The following is a 24,881-nucleotide window of genomic DNA, read 5'->3' on the forward strand; positions in this document are numbered from 1 at the left end:
GTGACCTGTTCCAGTGGTGGGTGACGTGAAGCCTGATTCTCTGCTATGACATGAAGACTGATTCTCTGCTGACATGAAGCCTGAATCTCTGTTATGGGACCTCTCTCCTGTGCCTGGGTGCCTGGGCCTAAATATGTGACAGTGGCCTGTTCCAGTGGTGGGTGACGTGAAGCCTGATTCTCTGCTATGACATGAAGACTGATTCTCTGCTGACATGAAGCCTGAATCTCTGTTATGGGACCTCTCTCCTCTGCCTGGGCCTAAATATGTGACAGTGGCCTGTTCCAGTGGTGGGTGACGTGAAGCCTGATTCTCTGCTATGACATGAAGCCAGATTCTCTGTTACGGGACCTCTCTCCTCTGTCTGGGTGCCGGGGCCTAAATATGTGACAGTGGCCTGTTCCAGTGGTGGGTGACGTGAAGCCTGATTCTCTGCTATGACATGAAGACTGATTCTGTGCTGACATGAAGCCAGATTCTCTGTTACGGGACCTCTCTCCTCTGTCTGGGTGCCAGGGCCTAAATGTGTGACAGTGGCCTGTTCCAGTGGTGACGTGAAGCCTGATTCTCTGCTATGACATGAAGACTGATTCTGTGCTGACATGAAGTCAGATTCTCTGTTACGGGACCTCTCTCCTCTGTCTGGGTGCCTGGGCCTAAATATGTGACAGTGGCCTGTTCCAGTGGTGGGTGACGTGAAGCCTGATTCTCTGCTATGACATGAAGACTGATTCTCTGCTGACATGAAGCCTGAATCTCTGTTATGGGACCTCTCTCCTCTGCCTGGGTGCCTGGGCCTAAATGTGTGACAGTGGCCTGTTCCAGTGGTGGGTGACGTGAAGCCTGATTCTCTGCTGACATGAAGCCAGATTCTCTGTTACGGGACCTCTCTCCTCTGCCTGGGCCTAAATATCGGACAATGGACTGTTCCAGTGTTGGGTGACGTGAAGCCTGATTCTCTGCTATGACATGCAGACTGATTCTCTGCTGACATGAAGCCAGATTCTCTGTTACGGGACCTCTCTCCTCTGCCTGGGTGCCTAAATATATGACAATGGACTGTTACAGTGGTGGGTGACGTGAAGCCAGATTCTCTGCTATAGCATGAAGACTGATTCTCTGCTGACGTGAAGCCAGATTCTCTGCTATGGGACCTCTCTCCAATTGATATTGGTTTATTTTTATATATTTTATTTTTATTTTAATTCATTTCCCTATCCACATTTGTTTGCAGGGGATTTACCTACATGTTGCTGCCTTTTGCAGCCCTCTAGCTCTTTCCTGGGCTGTTTTACAGCCTTTTTAGTGCCGAAAAGTTCGGGTCCCCATTGACTTCAATGGGGTTCGGGTTCGGGACGAAGTTCGGGTCGGGTTCGGATCCCGAACATGAACATTTCCGGGAAGTTCGGCCGAACTTCTCGAACCCGAACATCCAGGTGTTCGCTCAACTCTAGTCACCGCACCTCTGCTGATGAAGTTGCATTGGCAGAAAAGGCTTCAATTTCTGCAGCAGTATCGGAACTGGTCCTCCACTGATTGGCAAAGGGTTACCTTCTCCAATGAGTCACGTTTTCTGCTTCATCGAATGGATGGACGTTGGCATGTAAGGCGAGAAACATCAGAGAACAAACACCCTGCAACCATTGCTGGAAGAACACAAGCCGATGGTGGCAGCATTATGGTCTGGGGAATGTTTTTGTGGCATTTTCTGGGCCTGCTCATCGATGTCAAAGGCACTATAAACCAATTTGGGTATGAATCCATCTTTGCAGCTCACAAACAACACATACTGTCTTCCCTGGGGCAAATGGGATCTCCCAGCAAGACAATGCGACATGTCACACGAATAGAAGAGCATGACCAAAACTTCCAAGTACTACCCTGGCCCACCAATTCCCTAGACTCAAACCTAATTCAGCTTCTGTGGGACCACCTCGATGGTTGTGTTCGCTCTGTGTATAATCCCCACACACCCTCCAGCAGCTGTAGGATGCAATGCAGTCAGCATGGCCCCAGAAACCTGTGACAACCAGCCAAGACCTTATTGACTCCATGCTACACATAGTGGATATTAGATGAAGGTCATAATGCGTCTCGACTGTATATTGGAAGTCAGTTTACAGATAAAGATAGAACTAGGGTTGTTGCGGGTATCGAAATATCGACACCCAATCGATACTTTTGTCCCGTACCGATACGATACCGGGATTTAAATTTTTTCGATACTGGGCTGCGCATTCTAGTATCACAGAACATGAGCGGGATCTCCCTGCACTTACTATTATATCTGGGAGCCACTCCGTTCGCCCGCTGTGCACCAGTTACCGACTCCGTATGCTAATTACTACCATCAGAGCAATGGGGAGGAGACATCAGATTCTCTCCTGGGAGTTCCTGCTCCCTGGCTGTAGCACTGTCCAATCGCAGCACAGAACGTCACAGGGAGAAGGAACGCCCAGGAGAGAAGCTGATGTCTCCTCCCCATTGCGCCGATAGTAATAATTAGCATACGAAGCAGGAGACGGTAACGGGGGCACAGCAAGTGAACGGTGCGCCGACCAGATAGAATATTAAGTGCAGGGAGATCCCTGGGCGCCGCTCTATGTAGCCTGCTACTTAATATCCGGACCCATGAAAGGTAGTCTTTAACTTTTAATACAGGAGGCAGGTGCCGGCTGCAGAATCAAATAGTCGGCACCCTGCCGCTGATCTGCTGCCGGCACCCACCCCCTTTATTAAAAGGTTAATTATCATTGGTGGCGCAGTGCGCCCGATCCCCTCAACCCCCCCAGTATTAAAATAATTGGTGTCAGTGGCAACAGGGGTCCTCCCCTTCTCATTGGTGGCAGTGGCAGCTTCTGATCAGAGCACCATCAGTGTAATCCTGGGGCTCCGATCGGTTACCATGGTAGCCAGGACGCTGCTGAAGCCTTCCATGGTAACCTCCCTGCTGCTGTGTGTACTATGCACAGGGCAGCAGGGAGAGTGTGAGATCCTATTCACCCTAAGAGAGATCTGTTAGGGTGAATAGGACAGGGGATGAAAAGATCCCAGGTTCTAGCCCCTAAGGGGGCTAATAGTTATTAAATAAAAAGTAAAAAAAAAATATATAAATAACACCAAATTATTAAGTATAAATCACCCCGGGGGCGTGGCTGGGCTGCCGAAAGAGATGGCCGCTTGAGTGAAGAGCTCCTGCACCTCAGCGACTGTAACCTCGCAAGCCCGTCTTAATACAGCATACAGCAGCATTTGCCGACCCCCTCAGATGCACTACTCCCCTGCCGACAATATGGGGAAGAACAGAAAGCACTTGCAGAAAGTACAGGACGGGAACTTAGAGAGCTACTTTGACTGGGGGCGATTCAAAGATGGCGCCGATGGAACGGACAAGGCAGCACGGGGATCCCCTATCAGCGCGATGTCACCAGCGCTCACAGTCCGCTCTCCCTCCCCACCGGACATCTCTGGCAGCACTAACCTGCTGCATGTGTCGCCTCCGTCGCTCCCGCCGACTCCTGAAGAGGCCAGAGCTCCAGGGCAATTGCAGCATGGGATCCAAGATGGCGCCCGTCCTATGGCGCAGCGGGAACAACCGCTCAGTCTCCAGCATACCCAGCCGCATGTCGGACGTACCGGAGGCCATCCACAGCTGAGTGAGTACACCTCTCACAATGTTCCACCCCTGGATCCCTTCCAAATGCTTCCCACCTCAGATAAGCCTGTTACTGAGGACTCCCTTAAGGCCATGTTATTAGCCCTGAAATCCTCCCTGCAGACAGACATAGCCGGACTGATTAACCCTCTCTCGGCCAGACTGCAGACTACAGAGGACAAGGTGCAGCATATGGAAGTGAAAATGGCTGAATTTGCAGCTTCACAAAATGCTATTATTGATGCCCATAATGATATGGCTGATGAGCTGGAAGCTGTCAAGTTGAAAATGGCGGACCTGGAAGACCGATCCCGACGGAATAATGTGAAATTCAGGGGTATTCCTGAAGAAGTTGCTCCCCAGGAACTGCAAACTTACCTGAAAGGGTTAATAAGGGCACTAATGCCACAGATCCCAATCCCTGATATGATTATTGACAGGGCCCATAGACTTCCTAAACCCCCACACCTGGGTCCTGATATTCCACGTGATACTCTGGCGCGTATCCATTTTTTCCATACTAAAGAAGCACTCATGATGGCAGCACGGAATACGCCTTCGCTACCTGCTCCGTATCAGAAGATCAAACTCTACACGGACCTCTCCATGGTCACCCTCCGCCGGCGCAGAGCACTACAACCTATTACTAGTGCCCTCAGGGATAATGACTTCCCCTACAAATGGGGTTACCCATTAAAAATCCTTATCCGTAGAAACGGACAGACGCATGCCATCAAGACCCTGGAAGAAGGGAAGCAACTACTCCATCTCTGGCAGATCCCATTGTCCTCCAATAATGTGGATGCGGACATTGCTACTAGAGTTCCTGCTACCCCACGCACGTCTGAGGGTCTCCCCTATACCTGACAGTCAAGAATTGGGAATTACCGGTGTGGCGATACACTGTTCTGTCTATTATGCTGAGACTCCTTCCGTATTACCCTACCTGGGCGCTGGAACAGTACTTTTCATGTTGGGTGCAGGTCCTCTGTCACCATTTAATTTTTGATTTATTTCAATTCTAGCATTGAACTTTCGCCCTTTCTCTGCCTAGACGGTTGTTTCCGTCCTGTTCAATACCTACAAAGTTTCAGGCGGTTACCTCCGTCTCATTTGTTTGTTTGATTGTTGTTCTTTCCTCCCTACCACTCTCCTCCTCCCTCTTCCCTCCATAACCTTAGTGCCTGAAACTCTGCCTTATTGATCTTGAAGCAAAACATTGTATTCCCCTACTTAACCTAGAGGTCGACTTAGCAGTTCCCTTTGACATTATAGGTCTTAAAATTATGTCCCTTAATGTTAAGGGCCTCAACTGCCCTCAGAAGAGGTCTTATATGTGGAAAGAAGCTCTGACAGCTAACATTGATGTTTTGTGTATACAGGAAACTCACTTACTGCAAGCAGACGCTGATAGAATACACCACCGCCTGTTTCCTGTGGTCCTGCATTCGCACTGTGACAAGAAGAGAGGTACCCTGATCGCAGTCAAAAACACTGTTGCCTATACCCTGATTAAGTCTAGAACAGACCCACAAGGTCGTTATGTTATTCTAGTTTGCTCCATCAACAACATTACGTACACTATAGTTAACCTATACGCTCCTAACTCTCATCAGTTGGTTTTTTTTACGTAAACTTATGCGCAATGTGAATAAACTCAAACAGGGGAAGGTAATCCTCTGCGGAGATTTTAACACCGTCTTACACCCCACTATTGACTCCACTTCTCCTACCAGGCGATCAGATGCAGGGGTTACCTCCTTCTTACATTCTGAGGGCCTTACGGACATGTGGAGAGCGCAGCATAGCCTCGAAAAGGATTTTACCTTTTTCTCCCCAATACATATGTCCTACTCGCGAATAGACATGTTTATGGTAGACCACACTGCTCTGCTTCAAACAATTTCCACTGAGATAGGCCTTATTAAGTGGTCAGATCACGCCCCGATTACCATTACCCTAGAGGAACAGTTTCAATCGACTAGACCCCCTATTTGGAGGAATAATACATTTCTCTTTAACAACCCAAACTATGTGTCAGAGCTCTCTACGCAGTTGAATGAGTATTTTCAATTTAACGACGGCTCAGTTTCGAGCAAGTTTATCTTGTGGCAGGCCCACAAAGCGTACATGCGGGGCTCTTTGATTAAACTTAATTCTACTGTGAGAAAGCTCAGAGAGCGAGATATCACCCAAGCCCTAGAACACATTGCTAACTTAGAGGCCACAAATAAGCCCGCTCCTACCTCTCAATGTTCTACTGCACTTCGGGACGCACGTAATAGACTTAGTAGTCTACTCTCCCAAAATTACCAAAAATCACTCCTACGGCTCCGCTCCAAATACTACTCTCAGAGCAATAAAGCAGGTAGACTCTTGGCGCAACAACTAAAAACCCAACAGGCAAAGTCTAAAATATCACACTTGATCCACCCCATAAATAAAGCAAAACTGATAGATCCCCGCGAGATTGCCAACCAATTTAAATTATATTACCAATCTCTTTATAACCTTAAAGATAGCACTCCTCTTCCTGACAATTATTCTGTCTTGGTGGAGAATTTTCTCTCACAAGCGGCTCTCCCTACACTCACTCAAACACAATTGCAATCCCTCAATGCACCATTCTCACTTACAGAAATTCAAAAGGTTGTTATGTCTCTCCAGCTGGGTAAATCCCCGGGTCCTGACGGACTCTCTAATGAATACTACCGCCACTTTCAGCATATCCTTGCTCCTTACATGCACGAGATGTTTAAATTGGTGCAAGATGGACACTCTTTCCCCTCGGACATGTTAGAAGCCCTAATAGTTACTATCCCAAAGCCTGGCAAAGTGCCTGATGTACCCCAAAATTTCCGCCCTATCTCGTTGCTTAACTCCGACATAAAAATCTTTGCCAAAATGATCGCCAATAGATTAGCTCCTCTTCTCCCTTCCCTGATCCACCCTGACCAGACTGGGTTTGTGTCTGGTCGGCAAGCATCTGACAACACTAGAAGAATTGTAGACTTATTCAATTATGCTGAGTTGCATAACCTCCCAATGCTGGCAATCACATTAGATGCAGAGAAAGCATTTGATCGCTTGCATTGGGACTACACATTCTCTACACTCCGTCAAATGGGATTCTCAGGGCAAATATTACAGACTATTCATAGCCTATATTCTTCTCCGTCTGCGAAGGTATGGGTTAATGGAGTGGTGTCAGATCCATTTAGAATTACTAACGGATCCAGACAGGGCTGCCCCCTATCGCCTCTATTGTTCGTGTTGGCACTGGAACCCTTGGCGCAATCTGTTAGGAATTCACCTTTAATAGCTGGAATGGAAATAGGTAACAAGTCTCACAAAATCACGCTATACGCGGATGACATTATTCTCATGTTAACTGACCCCAGTAACTCACTAGACGCTGCCCTTTCAATGATTGCAGATTATGGGTCCCTTTCATATTATAAAATCAACAATGCCAAATCTCAAGCTCTCCCTATTAATATGCCACTAGCGGAGGTGGCCTCTTTAAAATCCTCTCATGATTTGGACTGGCAAACATCAGAGCTCCCGTATTTGGGGGTAAAGATTACCTCTCCTTGCTCTCTACTGTACAATAGGAACTACCTTCCTCTCCTAGATACTATGTTGAGCGATCTCAACAGCTTTTCTATGAAAGCATTATCCTGGGTGGGTAGAGTGGCATCATTTCAAATGATGACCCTTCCTAAGTTTATATATATATTTAGAGCTCTCCCAATCCCGATCCCTATGACATTTTTCAAGAAAGCGCAGTTGAACTTAGGTAAATACATATGGGGTCCGACCAAACCCAGAGTAGCGAGAGCATTACTCTCTAAGAAAAAGCATGCTGGCGGACTAGGCCTTCCTGATATTAGGGACTACTTTCGAGCGGTAGCGCTTTCCTTTGCCCGGGAATGGTGGATCCCTGATGACACAAAGGCCTGGATTCAGATTGAATCATCCACTATAAAGCACGCTTCTTTGAAAGATTACTTAATTCAACAACTGTGGAATCCATCCCAGTCGCGTGGGAATCTGCTCACGATACAGCATGTTTGTAACCTGTGGTCCACGATTCACACTGTTCAGAAAGACACGACGTCTACCCTCTTAACGCACGCCACTATGAGAACACTGGAATTAACCATTCCGGACATCAATTTGACAAATTGGCGGGAAAAAGGGATTACTTCTATATCTCAAATTTTGTCGGATGGCTGTCTTCTCCCCTTTGACTCTATTCACAGTTTATTCGCATTGCCGCATACTGAATTCTATAATTTCCTTAGGATTAGACACTTTATTGCGCAGATTACGCAGAATCCACCCTCAATAAATTCCGACATATTGAGATTATTCCAGTTCCCGCTCCTTTTTAAAAAAACATACCACGCGATATGTATACGATGTTCTGGGGGACAAAGCCACTTTTGCTAAAACCTTACCTATCCAAAAATGGGAAACAGAACTGGGGAAGTCATTTCCAGAGGAAGATTGGGCACAAGCTATCAGATTTCTGGTTTCTAATTTCAAATGCGTTACCCACTACGAAGCGGGGTTGAAGACCCTCCTACACTGGTATTTCACCCCACAGAGACTAAATACGATTTACCCTACATCCTCCCCCAATTGCTGGAGAGGATGCGGTTCTAGAGGTTCTTTACTCCATATCCTATGGGCATGCCCCGTAATTACCCCTTACTGGCACAGTGTTTTTGACCTGATCTCTGGGATACTAGCTCGGGCTGTGGATCCTTGCCCTGAGTTGGCTCTCTTGTTCCTGGGTATACACACCATCGCCTTAGATTGTAGGAACCTGGTAGGCCACGTCCTACTTAGCGCTAAACTGATTGTTACTCGTTATTGGAAGCAATCTATTTCACCGACTATAGCAGAGGTTATACAGGAGATTAACAAGTCATGTAGATATGAGAGTTTACTGCCTCCCACGGTTATCTCCCTTAAATCCAGGATACTCACTTGGGATCCATGGTTCCATAACTCCAACTATTCCCCCTGAATAACCAAGACGTTCCTGCACTGAGAGTGAAGACAGTAGAGTACGCCTAGTGGACACAGGTCTCTCGAACTCGGGTAGACTGCGTTAGGGATCATCCCAAACCCCTTCTTTCCTCCCCTTTTTTCCTCCCCCCCCTTACCCCTCAACGTTATGGTCTATTTGTTACAGACCTCACCAGATATGCAATTTATACTCGTATACTATTGTCTTATGAGCAAGCCTACTGCGTGGGCACGTATTGTTATACTTTGAAATATTGCGAATTATGGCTCATCTTGCCAATTTACAGAAAATGCCAATAAAAACGATTTCCTCTAAAGTATAAATCACCCCCTTTCCCAATTTTACATCTAAAATATATAAACAATAAATAAACATATTGCCACGTCCGAAAAGTCCAAACTATTAAAAAAATTATGCGTTGAACGCCAGGGCTGAAAAGAAAAAACTGCGCGATTCGCCATTTTTAAAAAAGCAGAATGAAAGTGTCTTTTTTGGAGTTTTATTTTTTTCACGTGGTATCGAGTATTGCAATACTTTTTTATGGTATCGAAATCGAATCAAAAATTTGGTATCACAACAACTCTAGATATAACATGTCCTTTTGCGCCATGGCCACGTGGACCTGGTAAGCACATGCAAGGGCTGCTGTGTCCAAGCAGACGTGCCGCAAAAGATAGGACATCTCCTTTGTCTGCAACATGAAGATTTTAGACCCATGGAAGTCAGTAGGGTGTGCACCATGATGCGGGGTGAACACTGCCACTGCCCGTGTTTTGCAGATATGCTGTTGGCAGGGTTTTATAAGGAGAAAGCTGCAGTAGAAAGGACATGCCTCCTGAGCTGCTAGCCTGAAGAGAATTAAGCAGAGTAATGGCTGGGTAGGTTTCTGGATCCATGCGAGGTACAGGCTTGGTTCTAGCCTGGTTAGAAAGATTGTCAAATACTACATGATGTCTGTTTTTTTTTTCTTTTCTTACATCAATCATGGCATAACCCCTTTAAAGGCCATAGAAATCTTGGCTTTAATAGGAATCTGTCACTTCATACGAATCCATCTGATGTACGCTTGTTAGCACACTAATGTTTTTTGCTCCCATCTTTATCCATTTCCTAATTCTGAGAATAACCCACAAATTAGCCCCTTGGTGCCAAATGCGCCATTGTGAAACTTCAGGACCAGGCATGAATACATCTTCACTGCCTGTTCCTGTCCATCAAAGCGGTGGGGGAACGGCTGAGAACGAAGATGAACAGTGCCTGAGTGCAACAGCAACTGATGTGAAAACAACAGTGTCACATCAGGTTATATGCATAGGGATTACAGGGCATTGGTAGAGAATACTGAATCTCATTTAATCAATAATCTTGTGGTAAATTTCCAATAATCTCACATCACCTGTACTGCAAAAGAACCAGGATCAGAGATGTCAAATTATTTGACAAAAAAAAAAAAAAAAACACACACACACACACACACACACACACACAAAGAATTCCCTAATATATATAAATACAGGCCCACTTAAAAGGGTTTCTATCACTTCGTTTCACATAATTAGCTGTCAGACACTAGCGATCCGCTAGTGTCTGCTCTGCCAAACCATCCTAATATAAGAGCTTATTGTCCTGCCGTTTTGCTAAAAAAAGAACTTCTATTAATATGCTAATGAGCCTCTAGGTGCTATGTGGGCGTCATTAGCACCTAGAGGCTCCGTCTACCTTCACAAACTGCCGCCGCCCAGCACGTCCCTCCAGCCCGCCCATCTCCTCCGGAATGCGATCCTCCCTGTGAGCGTATGTATTCGGCGCATGCGCAGTGAATGTCTGACCGCTTCCCTGCTCAGACATCTCCACTGCGCCTGCGCCGATGACGTCATAGTGCTCCGAAGAACAGGCGCAGTGGAGATGTCTGAGCAGGGAAGCGGTCAGACATTCACTGCGCATGCACCGAATACAGGCGATCACAGGGAGGATCGCATTCAGGAGGAGATGGGCGGGCTGGAGGGACGCGCTGGGCGGCGGCAGTTTGTGAAGGTAGACGGAGCCTCTAGGTGCTAATCACACCCCCATAGCACCTAGAGGCTCATTAGCATATTAATAAAAGTTCTTTTTTTTTGCAAAACGGCTGCCCCAAAAGCAATTATATTAGGATGGTTTGGCAGAGCAGACACTAGCGGATCGCTAGTGTCTGACAGCTAATTATGTGAAACGAAGTGATAGAAACCCTTTAAGGCCCATTCAGACAATTGCGGACAAGAATAGGACATGTTCTATCCCTTCCGCGGAGCGGAACCACAGATGTTGTCCGCATCCTTTGCGGCCCCATTGAAATGAATGGGTCCGCACCCGTTCTGCAAAATTGCGGAGCGGGTGCATTCTTATTCACACGGCCATCTGAATGAGCCCTTAGTCCGAAACTACTTCAGTGACTACAATGAATACAGTACTTTTTCTTTTTCGCAAATTAACTGATGCTTAGGGCTCAAGCATGTCACCGTTTGCCAGCCAGGCCCGTGCTGCGGACCTCAAATTGCCCGTGGGTCCGCAAGTGAACAAGCCGCAATATGGGATCAGCCGACATACGGTGTGCATCAGTCCTTAGTGTGATGAAAATGCTGTAAAAGGTTAAAAAAATAAAAAATACTGAAAGAAACCAATGAGTTCCCATGTTTATTGTGGGTAATACAAAACATATCCAGATCTAAAAGATTAATCTTCGTCCTCTTCCTCCTCCTCATCCTGGTTGATCTGGAAATATCTTAATTCATAGCTTTCCTTAGTGTTGGCAACCACGCGCAGCCAATCTCGCAGGCTGTTCTTCTTCAGGTATTTCTTGGTCAAGTATTTTAAGTACCTATTAAAAGAAAGATTTATTTTATAATGCACTGAAACTAAATACAGGAAGTCCTCATAAAAAACAAAACAAAAAAAATAAATAAAAAAAATAAAAACACACCACTAATCCCTCAGTGAGAGGAAATGCACCACCCTTAGGCCTCATGCACACGGGCGTTGTTTGCAGCTCGGATGCAGACCCATTCACTTCAATGGGGCCACAAAAGATGCGGACAGTACTCTGTGTGCTGTCCACATCCGTTTCTCCGTTCCGCGGCCCCGCTAAAAAAATATAACATGTCCTTTTCTTGTCCGCGCTTTGCGGACAAGAATAGGCATTTATATTGACGGCCGCTATCGCAAAAAACGGAACGGTCGAGCGCATGAGGCCTTAATAATAGGCAGCATCTGGTATTACAGACTACAGGCTACGAACACCTTTGGGGGCAATTTCTTTATGATTGCATTTTACTCATTCTGGGACAAAAAGGTTTTTTTTTTTTCTCTTCAATTGGTCTTTATTAAACATTTTCAACAGTTTTTGTATTGCAGGGTAAAGTTCCAGCCCTTCTGCAAATTATCTTACTTTCAGCTCCACAGAGCCATCAGGTTGCTCTTTTGACAACTAGATGTACAGCCCTTATCTCTGAATTCCTGACAACTCAAACGCTCATTGTATCTGATCCAGGAGATCATCTTATATAAACAAATGTCCCGATTTTTAAAAGGCACAGTGCCGCAGGGCTGGGAAAAAAACCTGATAATTGATTACTGAGACAATCTGCTTTTGCTGTGATTGGTGCGATTAAACAAAGCCTGACCTAGAAAATATATATAGGACATAAAGGGGTTGTCCGTTTCACAATACTGATGACCAATCCTTAGGACAGGTCATCAGTATCAAACCGGCACCCCTGGCAACCACACGGATCAGCTGTTTGTATTTAAATATTTAAAATTCAGGAAACCTCCCTTTTCCTAATCTATCATCCAGAATGGTACACATGAAAACTACAGCTCTCCCCATACAAAAAAACCTACATCACTCAACTGACAGAAAAAAAGGTTAAGGGTGTCAGAAAATGACACCATAAAGCATTTATTCCTATAAGATTTTTTATTTCATTTTAAAGCAAAACAGAAAGAAAAAAATATATAACTATTTTTGGACTATAAGATGCACTTTCTAGCAATAAAAAAACAAAACAAAAAAAAAAACACTTGCTAAAAAGTGCCTGTGTCTTGCATTCTGCAGTCAGAGAGGTCCAGCAGTGCCAGACCTCCCCGACTGCTTCCTTAGGCCTCTTTCACACAAACAATATGGAAACTTGCACCATTTTGCAAGAAAGTTCAGGCAGTTTTGTCTGGGATTGTGTTCAGTCGTCCCATAGAAGTGAATGGGACGGCTTCTTGTAATTACGCCGCTGCGATGTCAACGGCGAGCAGGGAAACAATGAAGAGAAGGCTGTGCTTGGACGACGCACAGCCTTCTCTTCAACCAGCTGATCGGCGGGGGTGCCTGACCCCTGCCGATCTGATATTGATGTCCTATGCCTAGCCTGCAAGGTCTGGCACAAGCCCCCATTCTAGCCTGAGGTGTAGGAGGCCCAGCACTTTCCCCTCACTGTGACACATTGCTTACCAGCAGTAAACGTATGGTTACAGGACCTGTGGTGGTCAGGGGAGAAGTCATGTAGGACTGCGCTGGAGAAATAAGGTACCTTATGTATAGAGGGTGTGTATGAAGCAGGGATATGTATGTGTGATGAGCCTATTGTAGAGTTTTCTATGTGTAATGTGTGTATAGTAGGCCATCTATGTAACTGCATGTAGTAGAGCTCTATAGCTCAAGTGCATATAAAAGGCTATTGAGTAGAGCTGTGTATGTAATGTGCATATAGTACAGCTATCTGTGTATTGAGCATAAAGTGGAGCTGCGTTCGTAATGTGTACATAGCAGAGCTGTGTATGTAATGTCTATACAGCAGAGCTCTGAATTGAGTGTGCATATAGTACAGAGCATATCGTGATTGTTATTAGTAAGGAGGCTGCTAGTAATTTGGGCAGGCTGCAGGGCATTTCCCACACCCCTTAGGGCACTGTAGAGGACACATGTGCTGTGGCTTTGCTAACTTCACCAATATTGCCAGTGAAGTGGCTCAGTGGCTACGCTCTGCTAGGCCGCACCGTGTATGGCTCTGTTATGGTGGCTGTGGCGTTATGTTTAGTGTATAATGTCAGATATTTGAAATTATTTGAATTACAGCAAATTTCGTACTCCTCCTTGAATAAAAATACTCCTCAAAAATGCTAAGAGCTACTACCGTAAAAATGATGTATGCACAAGTCGCAATACAGCGCTCTGCTGGATAAATGAGAGAGCCAGTGGCATACTCCCAATGGAAGCAGACCACATGGCTGCCATGGCCCCCCCCTATTTACACTCTGCCGGCTAGCGGTGTGATATCACCATGTGACCAGCGAAGGATGCGTGTTGTATATAATGTGCGCATGCATCGTGTCCGGACGGAAAACTATCCAGAACAAGTACATGTATAATATGGGCAGAGGTCGCAATAACGCCTGTACAAGCGTCATAGACGTCTGTTCAGACCATTTTACTCCTTGAAAAAAGTCTAAGGTGTACCAATATGCCTTTGACTTTCCCCCTACATTCAGAAGCTCAGGGCACGCAGTGGACAGCACAGGCAGCGCAGCGATGCTGCCTGTGCCCGACATAACCAATAACAAAGCTCCTTACAGCAAGAAGCTTTGTTATTGGTTGCTTTGAGCGGGCTGCCGACCATTCGGCCCGCTACTGTAAAGCTGCAGCGCACGATCTATCTATATGTGCACACCATCTGCACACTCTACAGCACCCGGAGCACCATGCGCAGAAACTAGAGCAGTGTTTGTCCTCCGGTCCCAGCTGCTGCTGCTCAGGATGAGCCCAGTAAGTTAACTCCTCTTCTCCTGTGGTGAGAGGCGCTGTGGGTAGGGGGGCACCAGCTGTCAACTCCACAGTGTGTGTATTCATCCATGGTGTATGGGCACAGAAGGAGCTGTGGCACTGCAGCCTCCAGGATGGGTGTTCTGTACATGTGGTGTTGTGGGGTTTGTGAGAGGCAGGCAATGCCCTGCTGTGGCTCTCAGGTCTTTCTGAAGGCTGGAAGTAAAGCTCTGCTTCACTCCTGTGTGACATGTCATAGGATCCACTGGTTTGGACAAGGACAGGATCCAGTGCTAATGGGACCCTGCCTGTAGATCCCATAGACCTACATGCAGTTGTATGCCACCTATAACCAGAGGGCTGTTGCAGCCTACTCTTTCTGTCAGGGAAGCCGTCCCTTTTATGACTGACCTGTCTGACTGTCTGATTAAGTACGGGGAAGATCCACTATATTGAACTGTACTTTATCACTTAGTTATAATTGCCTGCCGTAACAAGTAATAGTACCCTGGCATAAATACCCACCTCTTTGGGCACGTTCACACCACCACAATTTTTTTCTGTTGTTCTGCTCTGTTAGATGAGCAGAACAACGAAAATAACGCAAGTGCTGGATCGGACATAACTGACCCAACCAGAACTGAACAGACTCCATTGACTATTATGGAGTCCATTCAGTTTTTGCTCAGGATTCTGTTTACCATACAAAAAAGTCCCGCATGTAAGGCTATTTTCTCCAGTCTTTGACAGAATCTGCGACAGAGCCCCGTACAATGCAGATGTGGACAAGCCCTTAACATTATGTAGGACTACGTATTAGTTATTTACTATTACTGAAAAGTTCGTACTCCTCCTCGCCTAAAAATACTCCTTAGAAAATGGTAAGGAGTATTTTTACTCTTCAAGAAAAAATATAGCACGACCTCTGAATATTGGTAAAACACTCTGTAACACTGACATGGAAAAGGATCTAGGAATTTTAATAAACAGCAAACTAAGCTGCAAAAACCAGTGTCAGGCAGCTGCCAATAAGATAATGGGTTTCATCAAAAGGGGCACAGATGCCCGTGATAAGAACATAGTCCTACCACTTTACAAATCGCTAGTCAGACCACACATGGAGTACTGTGTACAGTTCTGGGCTCCTGTAAACAAGGCAGACATAGCAGAGCTGGAGAGGGTCCAGAGGAGGGCAACTAAAGTAATAACTGCAATGAGGGAACTACAGTACCCTGAAAGATTATCAAAATTAGGGTTATTCAAAAAAAGACGACTGAGAGGAGATCTAATTACTATGTATAAATATATCAGGGGTCAGTACAGAGATCTCTCCCATCATCTATTTATCCCCAGGACTGTGACTGTGACGAGGGAACATCCTCTGCGTCTGGAGGAAAGAAGGTTTGTACACAAACATAGAAGAGGATTCTTTACGGTAAGAGCAGTGAGACTATGGAATTCTCTGCCTGAGGAGGTGGTGATGGTGAGTACAATAAAGGAATTCAAGAGGGGCCTGGATGTATTTCTGGAGCGTAATAATATTACAGGCTATAGCTACTAGAGAGGGGTTGTTGATCCAGGGAGTTATTCTGATTGCCTGATTGGAGTCGGGAAGAAATTTTTTTATTCCCCTAAAGTGGGGAAAATTGGCTTCTACCTCAGTTTTTTTTTTGCCTCTCTCTGGATCAACTTGCAGGATGACAGGCCGAACTGGATGGACAGATGTCTTTTTTCGGCCTTACGTACTATGTTACTATGAAGATGCCAATACACCACCAGGAACCTCATGAAAATACTGCTCTTCAAACCACTCACCTCTTGGAAAATGGTACTTCTGACGTCACTGTGATTTTGCTCTTGCTTCTTTCGATGGTGACAACACCACCACCTAGGTTGCCAACCTTCCCATTCACTTTGATGCGATCGTGCAAGAACTGCTCCTGTAATGGATTATGAAGATTCAGAATTGGACAGCAATGCAGAGCCCGAGGGAGCAGAAGAGGAAGAGCTACCCCATCCCCATTTACAATGTAGGAGAAGGGAAGGTACAATCCCTGTGGACACTACAAAGCTGTACCAGCAGTATTACATGGCAGCCGTTCAGATAACTGACTGTCCATACAAATACATGGGCAGCTTGAGTCTACCACAGCCGGGGCTTTAGGGGGTACCCTCCATGACTTCCTTAAGGACCAGTCCCTCTAGAGCAGGGGTGCACAACATTTTCTGGTTGGGGGCCACATTGGCAGGCTAAACCAATGACGAGGGCCGAAAATAAATTTTAAAGGGGTATTAAAAACTGAAATACTATATTTATGGCATATTGAACATACAGTATATACCATTAATGTATAGTTACACCTCCAGGACTCCCATCTAATGAGAGAATGCATGAAAGATAGATATGAGCAGCCACAAGACATACATGTCTGTAACCAGATGGTTGGGGGCCACACAATATGGCTTTGAGGGCTGCAGGTTGTGCACCCCTGCTCTAGAGGATGAAGGGTAAGAATCACACTCTGAGATGTGAGCACAGATGTCCCATACGGAGACCACCAGTAAAGCTTAGTATGATGCATGTACATGGAGGCTCACACGCCAGCACGGATTACAGGACATTCCAGGGAGATTCAAATAAACAGCGCGTCTTATCTATCGCAGACCTGCCATTCCCTAATACGCATCCGAGGGTCAGCCTGTCCCAGGTATGGCCTGCTTTACTACGACCACTGACTGATAGTTTGTGCTTCAATTACTTACCATTTTCGATAATTCTGCATGCTGTCAGTGAATGGGGACACTCCTTTGGTATTCTGAGGGGCAAATACACTTGTATCCAGTCTAAACAGTGCTCTGGCAGCCTCTGCACAAATCTCTGGTGATTTGCTACAATGTATCAGGCTGCTAAGGCTACTTTCACACTAGCGTTCGGGGTTCCGCTTGTGAACTCAGTTTGAAGGCTCTCACAAGCGGCCCCGAACGGATCCGTAGAGCCCCAATGCATTCTGAGTGGATGCGGATCCGCTCAGAATGCATCAGTCTGGCAGCGTTCGGGTGTCCGCCTGGCCGTGCGGAGCCAAACGGATCCGTCCAGACTTAGAATGTAAGTCAATGGGGACGGATCGGTTTGAAGTTGACACAATATGGTGCAATTTCAAACGGATCCGTCCCCCATTGACTTTCAATGTAAAGTCTGGACGGATCCGTCTGACTAACTTTCACACTTACAATTTTTTCTGAACTATAATGCAGACGGATCCGCTCTGAACGCAAGTGTGAAAGTAGCCTTAGCTAGACTGGATGCAACTGTCCCCTGCTCAGCTGAGAGCAGGACTTGGCACAGGGTGCGAAAGTAAACGTGTTACTTCACTGACAGCAAGCAGAAAGGTATTTTAGGCATTCTTCGGGCACAAGCTGTACTCACAAAGTTAGCAGCATCCATGATGCCATCTTCCACAGGGTGTGTGCAGTCCAAGGTGAACTTCAGCAGCTGCTTCTTCTTCTTGCTGCCCTTGGTTGTGGACTTTTTCTAGAGAAACCAAGAACAAGCGGTAATTAGATTTGGCCAATGGGCGGGGCCAAAGATGTAATATTACTGAAGATGGCAGGCTAACAGAGGATGCTGGGAGCTCCTGTCTATAACACCTGGAGGTCCTTGATCCGGACTACTAATGCAGATTATCAGCCTACAACACACCGACGGTAACCGCCAAGAGCTCAGTGTATTATAATGTATGGAGTATTATAAGGCTAGTTTTACACTAGCAGCAAGGGACTCCGGCGGATGAACAGCCTGTCGGATCCGTCCTGCCGCTAGTGCACGTGTGCCCACGGACTACAATGGGGGCGGCGTTCCGGCGCCAGCGCACACCAAGAGGCAGCCTGAATAAAAGTACTACATGTCCACATGGTCAGGGCTGAGGCTAGCTCTCTTCTTAGGCTACTTTCCCACCTGCGTTAGGTGCAGATCCGTCTTGTATCTGCACAGACGGATCTGCACCTATAATGCAAGCGCTTGTATCCGTTCAGAACGGATCAGTTTGCATTACCATGAACAAAAAAAAAAAAAGCTTTTTTTGTTCATGATATTTCAAACTGATCCGTTTTGACTTACATTGAAAGTCAATGGGAGGCGGATCCGTTTTCAATTGCACCATATTGTGTCAGTAAAAACGGATCCGTCCCCATTGACTTACATTGTGTGTCAGGACGGATCCGCCTCGCTCCGCATCCCAGGACTGACAGAAAAACGCTGCAAGCAGCGTTTTGATGTCCGCCTCAGAGCGGAATGGAGGCTGAACGGAACCAAATTGATGCATTCTGAGCGGATCCTTATCCATTCAGAATGCATTGGGGGTGAACTGATCCGTTTTGGGCCAATTGTGAGAGCCCTGAACGGATCTCACAGGCGGACCCAGAAACGCCAGTGTGAAAGTAGCCTTACACGCTATGCTGCCTGTAAGAAGAGGCGTTCCGATGGTGTGGATGTACTTGGGATAGACAAGTTTTTATTGGTTACACCTTTGCGTATATGTGACTTTTTAATCATGTATTTCATTTTTCTAGGACGTGATTAAAAAGCAGCAATTTTGAACTTTTTTTTACGTTGACGCCGGTTGCTGTAGAGCATCATTAACATTATAATGAAATCATTCAGACAGTTACCCACACGGCAATATCAAATATGTTAATTTTTTTTATTTCGTTTTTACACTTTTTTGAAAAAAGGGGGACTAATTTTTATTGAGGGAGGGGCTTATTTACATTTTAATAAAACTAGCCTGTATACCCTTGTATGTACACTCCTACTATACACATGGGGGTATGTGCAGACTGGGAAGAGCATATGCATCATCATGTCTGCACTACAGACACTAGGGTGCAATGCTTTGCACATACCCCCATGTGTATAGCAATGTGCAAAGGCCTGGGACACTGTGGCAATGTGGCAGTAACAGTGGCAGCATGAGCCCTTAGCAGGGCACATTATACAGCGGGCAACTGGCCTTAGCGGGATTTACTGGACCTGACCACCCACTCCAGATTATTCGATAACTGTATATAACAGATCCGACTGGCTGTGGAGCCCCGTACATTATAATGTATATAACAGATCCGACTGGCTGTGGAGCCCCGTACATTATAATGTATATAACAGATCCGACTGGCTGTGGAGCCCCGTACATTATAATGTATATAACAGATCAGACTGGCTGTGGAGCCCCGTACATTATAATGTATATAACAGATCAGACTGGTTGTGGAGCCCCGTACATTATAATGTATATAACAGATCAGACTGGTTGTGGAGGCCCGTACATTATAATGTATATAACAGATCAGACTGGCTGTGGAGCCCCGTACATTATAATGTATATAACAGATCAGACTGGTTGTGGAGCTCTGTACATTATAATGTATATAACAGATCAGACTGGTTGTGGAGCTCTGTACATTATAATGTATAACAGATTACACTGGTTGTGGAGGCCCGTACATTATAATGTATAACAGATCACACTGGTTGTGGAACTCTGTACATTATCACTTCTATTACATGATCGGGGTTGGGGGGGGGGGGGGAATGAGGCCTCTGGACCCCCGGGGGCCCCCCTGCCGGTTACCCGGACACATCGCCTCTTCCCTACAGCTCTTGGGCCCCACACATCTAGCAGCCGCAGCCACCTCCCCCCGCACCCGGTACAGGCTGCGCCCAGGCCGCGGCTCCGCACGCTGCACACGCTGCTTTTCTCCGCTGTCACACTCCCGGAACGTCAAGCGCGTTCATTGCGGAAGCGTCACGGTATCGCAGGAAAGCAGCGAGGAGCTGGGGAGCCGCTACCGGCCGTACAAAGGCCCAAGCCGAAGATACAACGTGATGAGCTCGATACTGACCAAAGGAGCCATGGCGACCTCAGATGGCTGAAAGGAAGAGGAAGCCGCCACGCATGCGCTATGTAAGTGTTCTTTTAGCAGTCGAGTGCCGAGCGGATCGATGGTCTCTAATACGCATGACTGCAGAGAACTATAGTCGCTCTTGCTGGCTGCCTGCGTCACGCGCTTATATTTGACCGGATATAACGCTGGAGTAGTCACCGGGATCCAAAGTGTCAGAGTGCACTGAACATAAAAGTGTATCTTAAAGGGAATATTCACCTCAAGACCCCATATTACAGTTTACATATGAAATAATCAACATAACTTGTGAAGTCAGCCTGCATAAATTACATTTTTCATCCTTTACTGGTTATGACCACATCTCTTGTCTCAGGTTTAGCTTAAAGGGCTTCTACCACCAGATTTGGTCCTATTTAGCTGACTGACAGTAGCGATCTTCTAGTGTCAGCAGTCCATAACAGTGTTCTTACTTATCATGTGTCTGCTGCCGTTCACCTTAAAAACATTCTTTTATAGATATGCTAATGAGCCTCTAGGTGCTATGTGGGCGTCTGGTCAGCACCTAGAGGCTCCGTCCACTAACCATTTCAGCCGCCCATCGCGTCCCTCCAGCCCGCCCTGCTCCTGTTGATTGACGTGAAACTTCTCAGTATCTCGTACCAATTCCCGGCGCCGGCTTCCTCACTGCGCCAACTACGTTACAGTGAGGAAGCCGGCACCAGGAGCGCGGCATTCACTCACTGCGCCTGCGCCGAATACAGAAGCGCAGGTGCAGGAATTGGTACGAGATACAAAGAAGTTTCACGCCAATCAACAGGAGCGGGGCGGGCTGGAAGGACGCGATGGGCGGCTGAAATGGTTAGTGGACGGAGCCTCTAGGTGCTGAATAGACGCCCACATAGCACCTAGAGGCTTATTAGCATATCTATAAAAGAATGTTTTTAAGGTGAACGGCAGCAGACACATGATAAGAACACTGTTATGGACTGCTGACACTAGCAGATCGCTAGTGTCAGTCAGCTAAATAGGACCAAATCTGGTGGTAGAAGCCCTTTAAAGAGGACCTTTCATCGGTCCAAACATTGTAAGATAATTATCAGGCTACATAGAGCGGCGCCCAGGGATCTCACTGCACTTACTATTATCACTGGGCGCCGCTCCGCCCGCTGTGTCCTCCGGTATCTTCACTGAATTGGTTCGACTAAGCGGAGTCTGCCCTGTTTCACCCTGGGCGTTCCTTCTTCCAGGCTGTAGCGTTGTCCAATTGCAGCGCAGATCTCACAGTCTGGGAGAAGGAACGCCGGCAGATAATCGTATGGATAGACGCCTGAGAGAGAGATCTAAGGTCCCTCACTCTCAGGATGAACTATCATATAACGTGGCGGTAGGGCTGCAGTAAACAATTATTTTAGTAATCGAGTATTCTATTGATTATTTTTACGATTAATCAAGTACTCTAATAAGAAAAACCTTCTTAAAATAACGTATTTCTTTATAAAAACAATATTTGTATTTCTTACAGTGGTATAGCACATAATTGAAAAAACAAAAGGCTTCTTTCACAGCTGCAAGAACAGCCAGAATGTACCATAGTGGGTATAGCTGGATTATCTGCCGGCTGCGTCAGCGATTGACTGTAATGGGGTCCGGCCTTGTTGCAGCATTCAAGCTGGGTTTTGACCGGACAAAAAAAAAAAGCTTTGGACGATACCCAGCATGTATGCCAGAACATGGCCAGATGTCCTTGGACCACAGTATAGTCAATGAGAGCATATAGCTGGTTGTATCCGGCTATACCCAATACGGTATACTCCAGCAGGCTGTTCTTCTGCCAGAATGTGTATCTAAGGTTATGTTGTGAACTCCGGCAGTTTGCTCCGGTAGAGGATCAGACTGCCGGAGTTTACTGGCAACATCTGTCATAGCTGGATGCCCATTGACTGTAATGGGGATCCGGACAAAAAATGCTGCACAGTGACATAGCATTTTAATAGGACCCCTGCCAAGTCAGTCAGCCTTGCCCTCAAATCAGTCCCCCCATGCCGCAAGCCCGCAATCAGGCCCCTATGCCTCCATGATCAGACCCCCAGGCTGCCATCATCAGACCCTCCCTTGCTGCAATCAGACCCCACTCCCCCAGAGCCTCCCCCAGAGCCATCAGATCAGCCCTTTCATGCCATGTCCCCCAGTGCCCCCACAATGGCACTGCCATCGGCCCCTCCATGCCATCCAGATTGCCATGATGTCCCCCTTCCCCAGTGCCTCTGTGCAATCAGATCAGCCCCTCCATGCCATGTCCCCCAGTGCCCCCATGATGGCACTGCCATCAGCCCCTCCATGCCATCCAGATTGCCATGATGTCCCCCTTCCCCAGTGCCTCCATGCCATCATGTCCCCCACTCCCATCAGATCAGGCCCTCCATGCCAAATCACAGGTGCCCCCTGCCATAACAGGATCCCCCCGCCGCTAACTGTATACTGACCTGTCCGGTCAGTGCGGCGTGCGCTGACACATGGAGTCCGCAGGAGACGCGTCTTCATCCCAGCATGCACTGGAAGGGACCTAACGTCACACACAGCGTCAGCCAGCGCGCTGATGTGTGCACGCAAGGCCCTGGGCAGTGCAGCGCAGTGCCGAGTGGGGAGGCCACAGAGTGGTGAGTCAGAAGCTTCACTTCACTCACGCTCTCGGTGGTCATGTGATTTAAATGCCCTGCATTGAGGATTTTTTTGCCTCGATTACATCGATTAAATCGATGAATCGTTTCAGCCCTACGTGGCGGCTTTCTCTGATACCTTGGGTGGAGAGACTCCTGAGTTTATGCCTGGTGACGAAGCTATGCAGTTAGAGGGAGCTACCTCTGGGCCTGCTTGCAAGAGTTTTAGTCATAAGAAGGGAGTATGATTTTTCTGTGGAAAAAGGGGACATTTTGTTAATGTTTGTCCTTACGTTTAGCGTCAAGGTGAAAAAGCAAAAATCTTTCAATTCCCATCTTACTCTTGGTGGTGTGGGTGGGGAGTCAGGGAACTTACTTTTGTCATTTACTGGTAGTACCCGATTTCTCCTGCCTGCTGAGGTGGCGCTAGAGTCCAAAACTGGGAATTTAGGTGTTTATTGACAGTGGGGCAGGGGTTAACCTAGTCGATGGTCAGTTCATCTGTATGCATGGGTTTACAAGTGCATTAGAGAAAAATATTTCGGTGTTTGCAATAGACTCCGCACCACTTACTCAGAAATGTTTGTCACAGATGGTGCAGGGCATCCGTTTAAGAGTGGGTGATTTTAATCAGGAATCCATTTCGTGTTTTGTACTGGAGGGTCTGCCTGCTCCGTTGGTTCTGGTTTTACCATGGTTGAGCAAACATAATCCTACCATTGACTGGCAAGCGAGACAGATTCTCGATTGGAGTGATTATTGCATGGACAACTGTCTTAATACATCTCTTTCTGTCTTGACCACTAAAGCCGTTCCCTCTTTCATTTCTGATTTTTCTGATGTATTTTCTGAGAGTGGTTGCCAGAGTTTACCCCCACACCGGGAATATGATTGTCCTATCAATCTTATTCCCGGAGCGAAGTTGCCAAAATCTAGGTTATATAACCTTTCTGAACCCGAAAGACTGGCCATACGAGAGTATATTGCCGAAAGTTTGGCTAAGAGACATATTAGACCTTCCAAGTCCCCAGTGGCAGCAGGGGTTTTCTTTGTAAAGAAGAAAGACAGAACTCTTAGGTCATGTTACATGTCGTGAACTCAATCGGATTACAGTTCGTGATCCGTACCCCCTGCCTTTGATTTCGGACTTGTTTAACCAGATTGTTGGTACCAATGTGTTCTCCAAGTTGGACCTAAGGGGGGCATATCATCTGGTCAGGATTAAGGAAGGGGGTGAATGGAAGACGGCGTTTCATACCCCAGAGGGTCATTTTGACAGTCTGGTCATGCCGTTTGGGTTAACTAATGTTCCTGCGGTTTTCCAGCATTTTGTTAATAATATCTTTCATAGTTGCCCAATTCTTTGGCCAAACCATGGAATTGGAGACTAAACAATAATATCCTGAAGGATGTGGTGTGCATGGCGGACGTGCGAATTGTCATCAATGAATTCTTACAAATTCACTCCTCCGACCCCACTCCCCTTCCGATCCAATGGGAGGCATTGAAATGCGTCCTTAGAGGCACATTCATAAAACATGGCTCCAGATTAAAAAAATAAAATGCGCTATCGCTTACGAAGTTACTTTCTCAAGCTCATGAGCTTGAGACACTACATAAACAGACACTATCTATCGCCATTATTACATCCCAGAGGCCCGCAAACTTTTATACCATTCATTAAAAATGGAAGTGGTCATAACACCCATAATCCTAAGGACATCTTAGAGGTCTTTCGGGATTATTATTCTAAGTTATATAACCTTAAAGGCCAGTTCTCTGACATGTCGCCAACTTCTTTAGAAAAGCGGATCGAAGACTATATTGCAGAAACTGCTTTAC

At 46.5% G+C, this 24,881-nt stretch overlaps 1 protein-coding gene across 1 annotated transcript; it reads right to left on the reverse strand.

Annotated features, from left to right (window-relative positions):
- Window positions 1-11,348: 11,348 nt before the first annotated feature.
- On the reverse strand, window positions 11,349-20,498 carry RPL22 (ribosomal protein L22). The gene is made up of 4 exons (XM_040429581.1): window positions 20,380-20,498; window positions 17,909-18,013; window positions 16,297-16,421; window positions 11,349-11,550 (listed from the first exon to the last, which is right to left on the reverse strand). The coding sequence occupies exons 1-4, from the start codon at window positions 20,389-20,391 to the stop codon at window positions 11,406-11,408; spliced, it is 387 nt and encodes a 128-aa protein (XP_040285515.1). The 5' UTR covers window positions 20,392-20,498; the 3' UTR covers window positions 11,349-11,405.
- Between the last annotated feature and the right edge of the window lie 4,383 nt (window positions 20,499-24,881).

The sequence above is a fragment of the Bufo bufo genome, chromosome 1 (genome assembly GCF_905171765.1).
Source record: "Bufo bufo chromosome 1, aBufBuf1.1, whole genome shotgun sequence".
Classification (NCBI taxonomy): domain Eukaryota; kingdom Metazoa; phylum Chordata; class Amphibia; order Anura; family Bufonidae; genus Bufo; species Bufo bufo.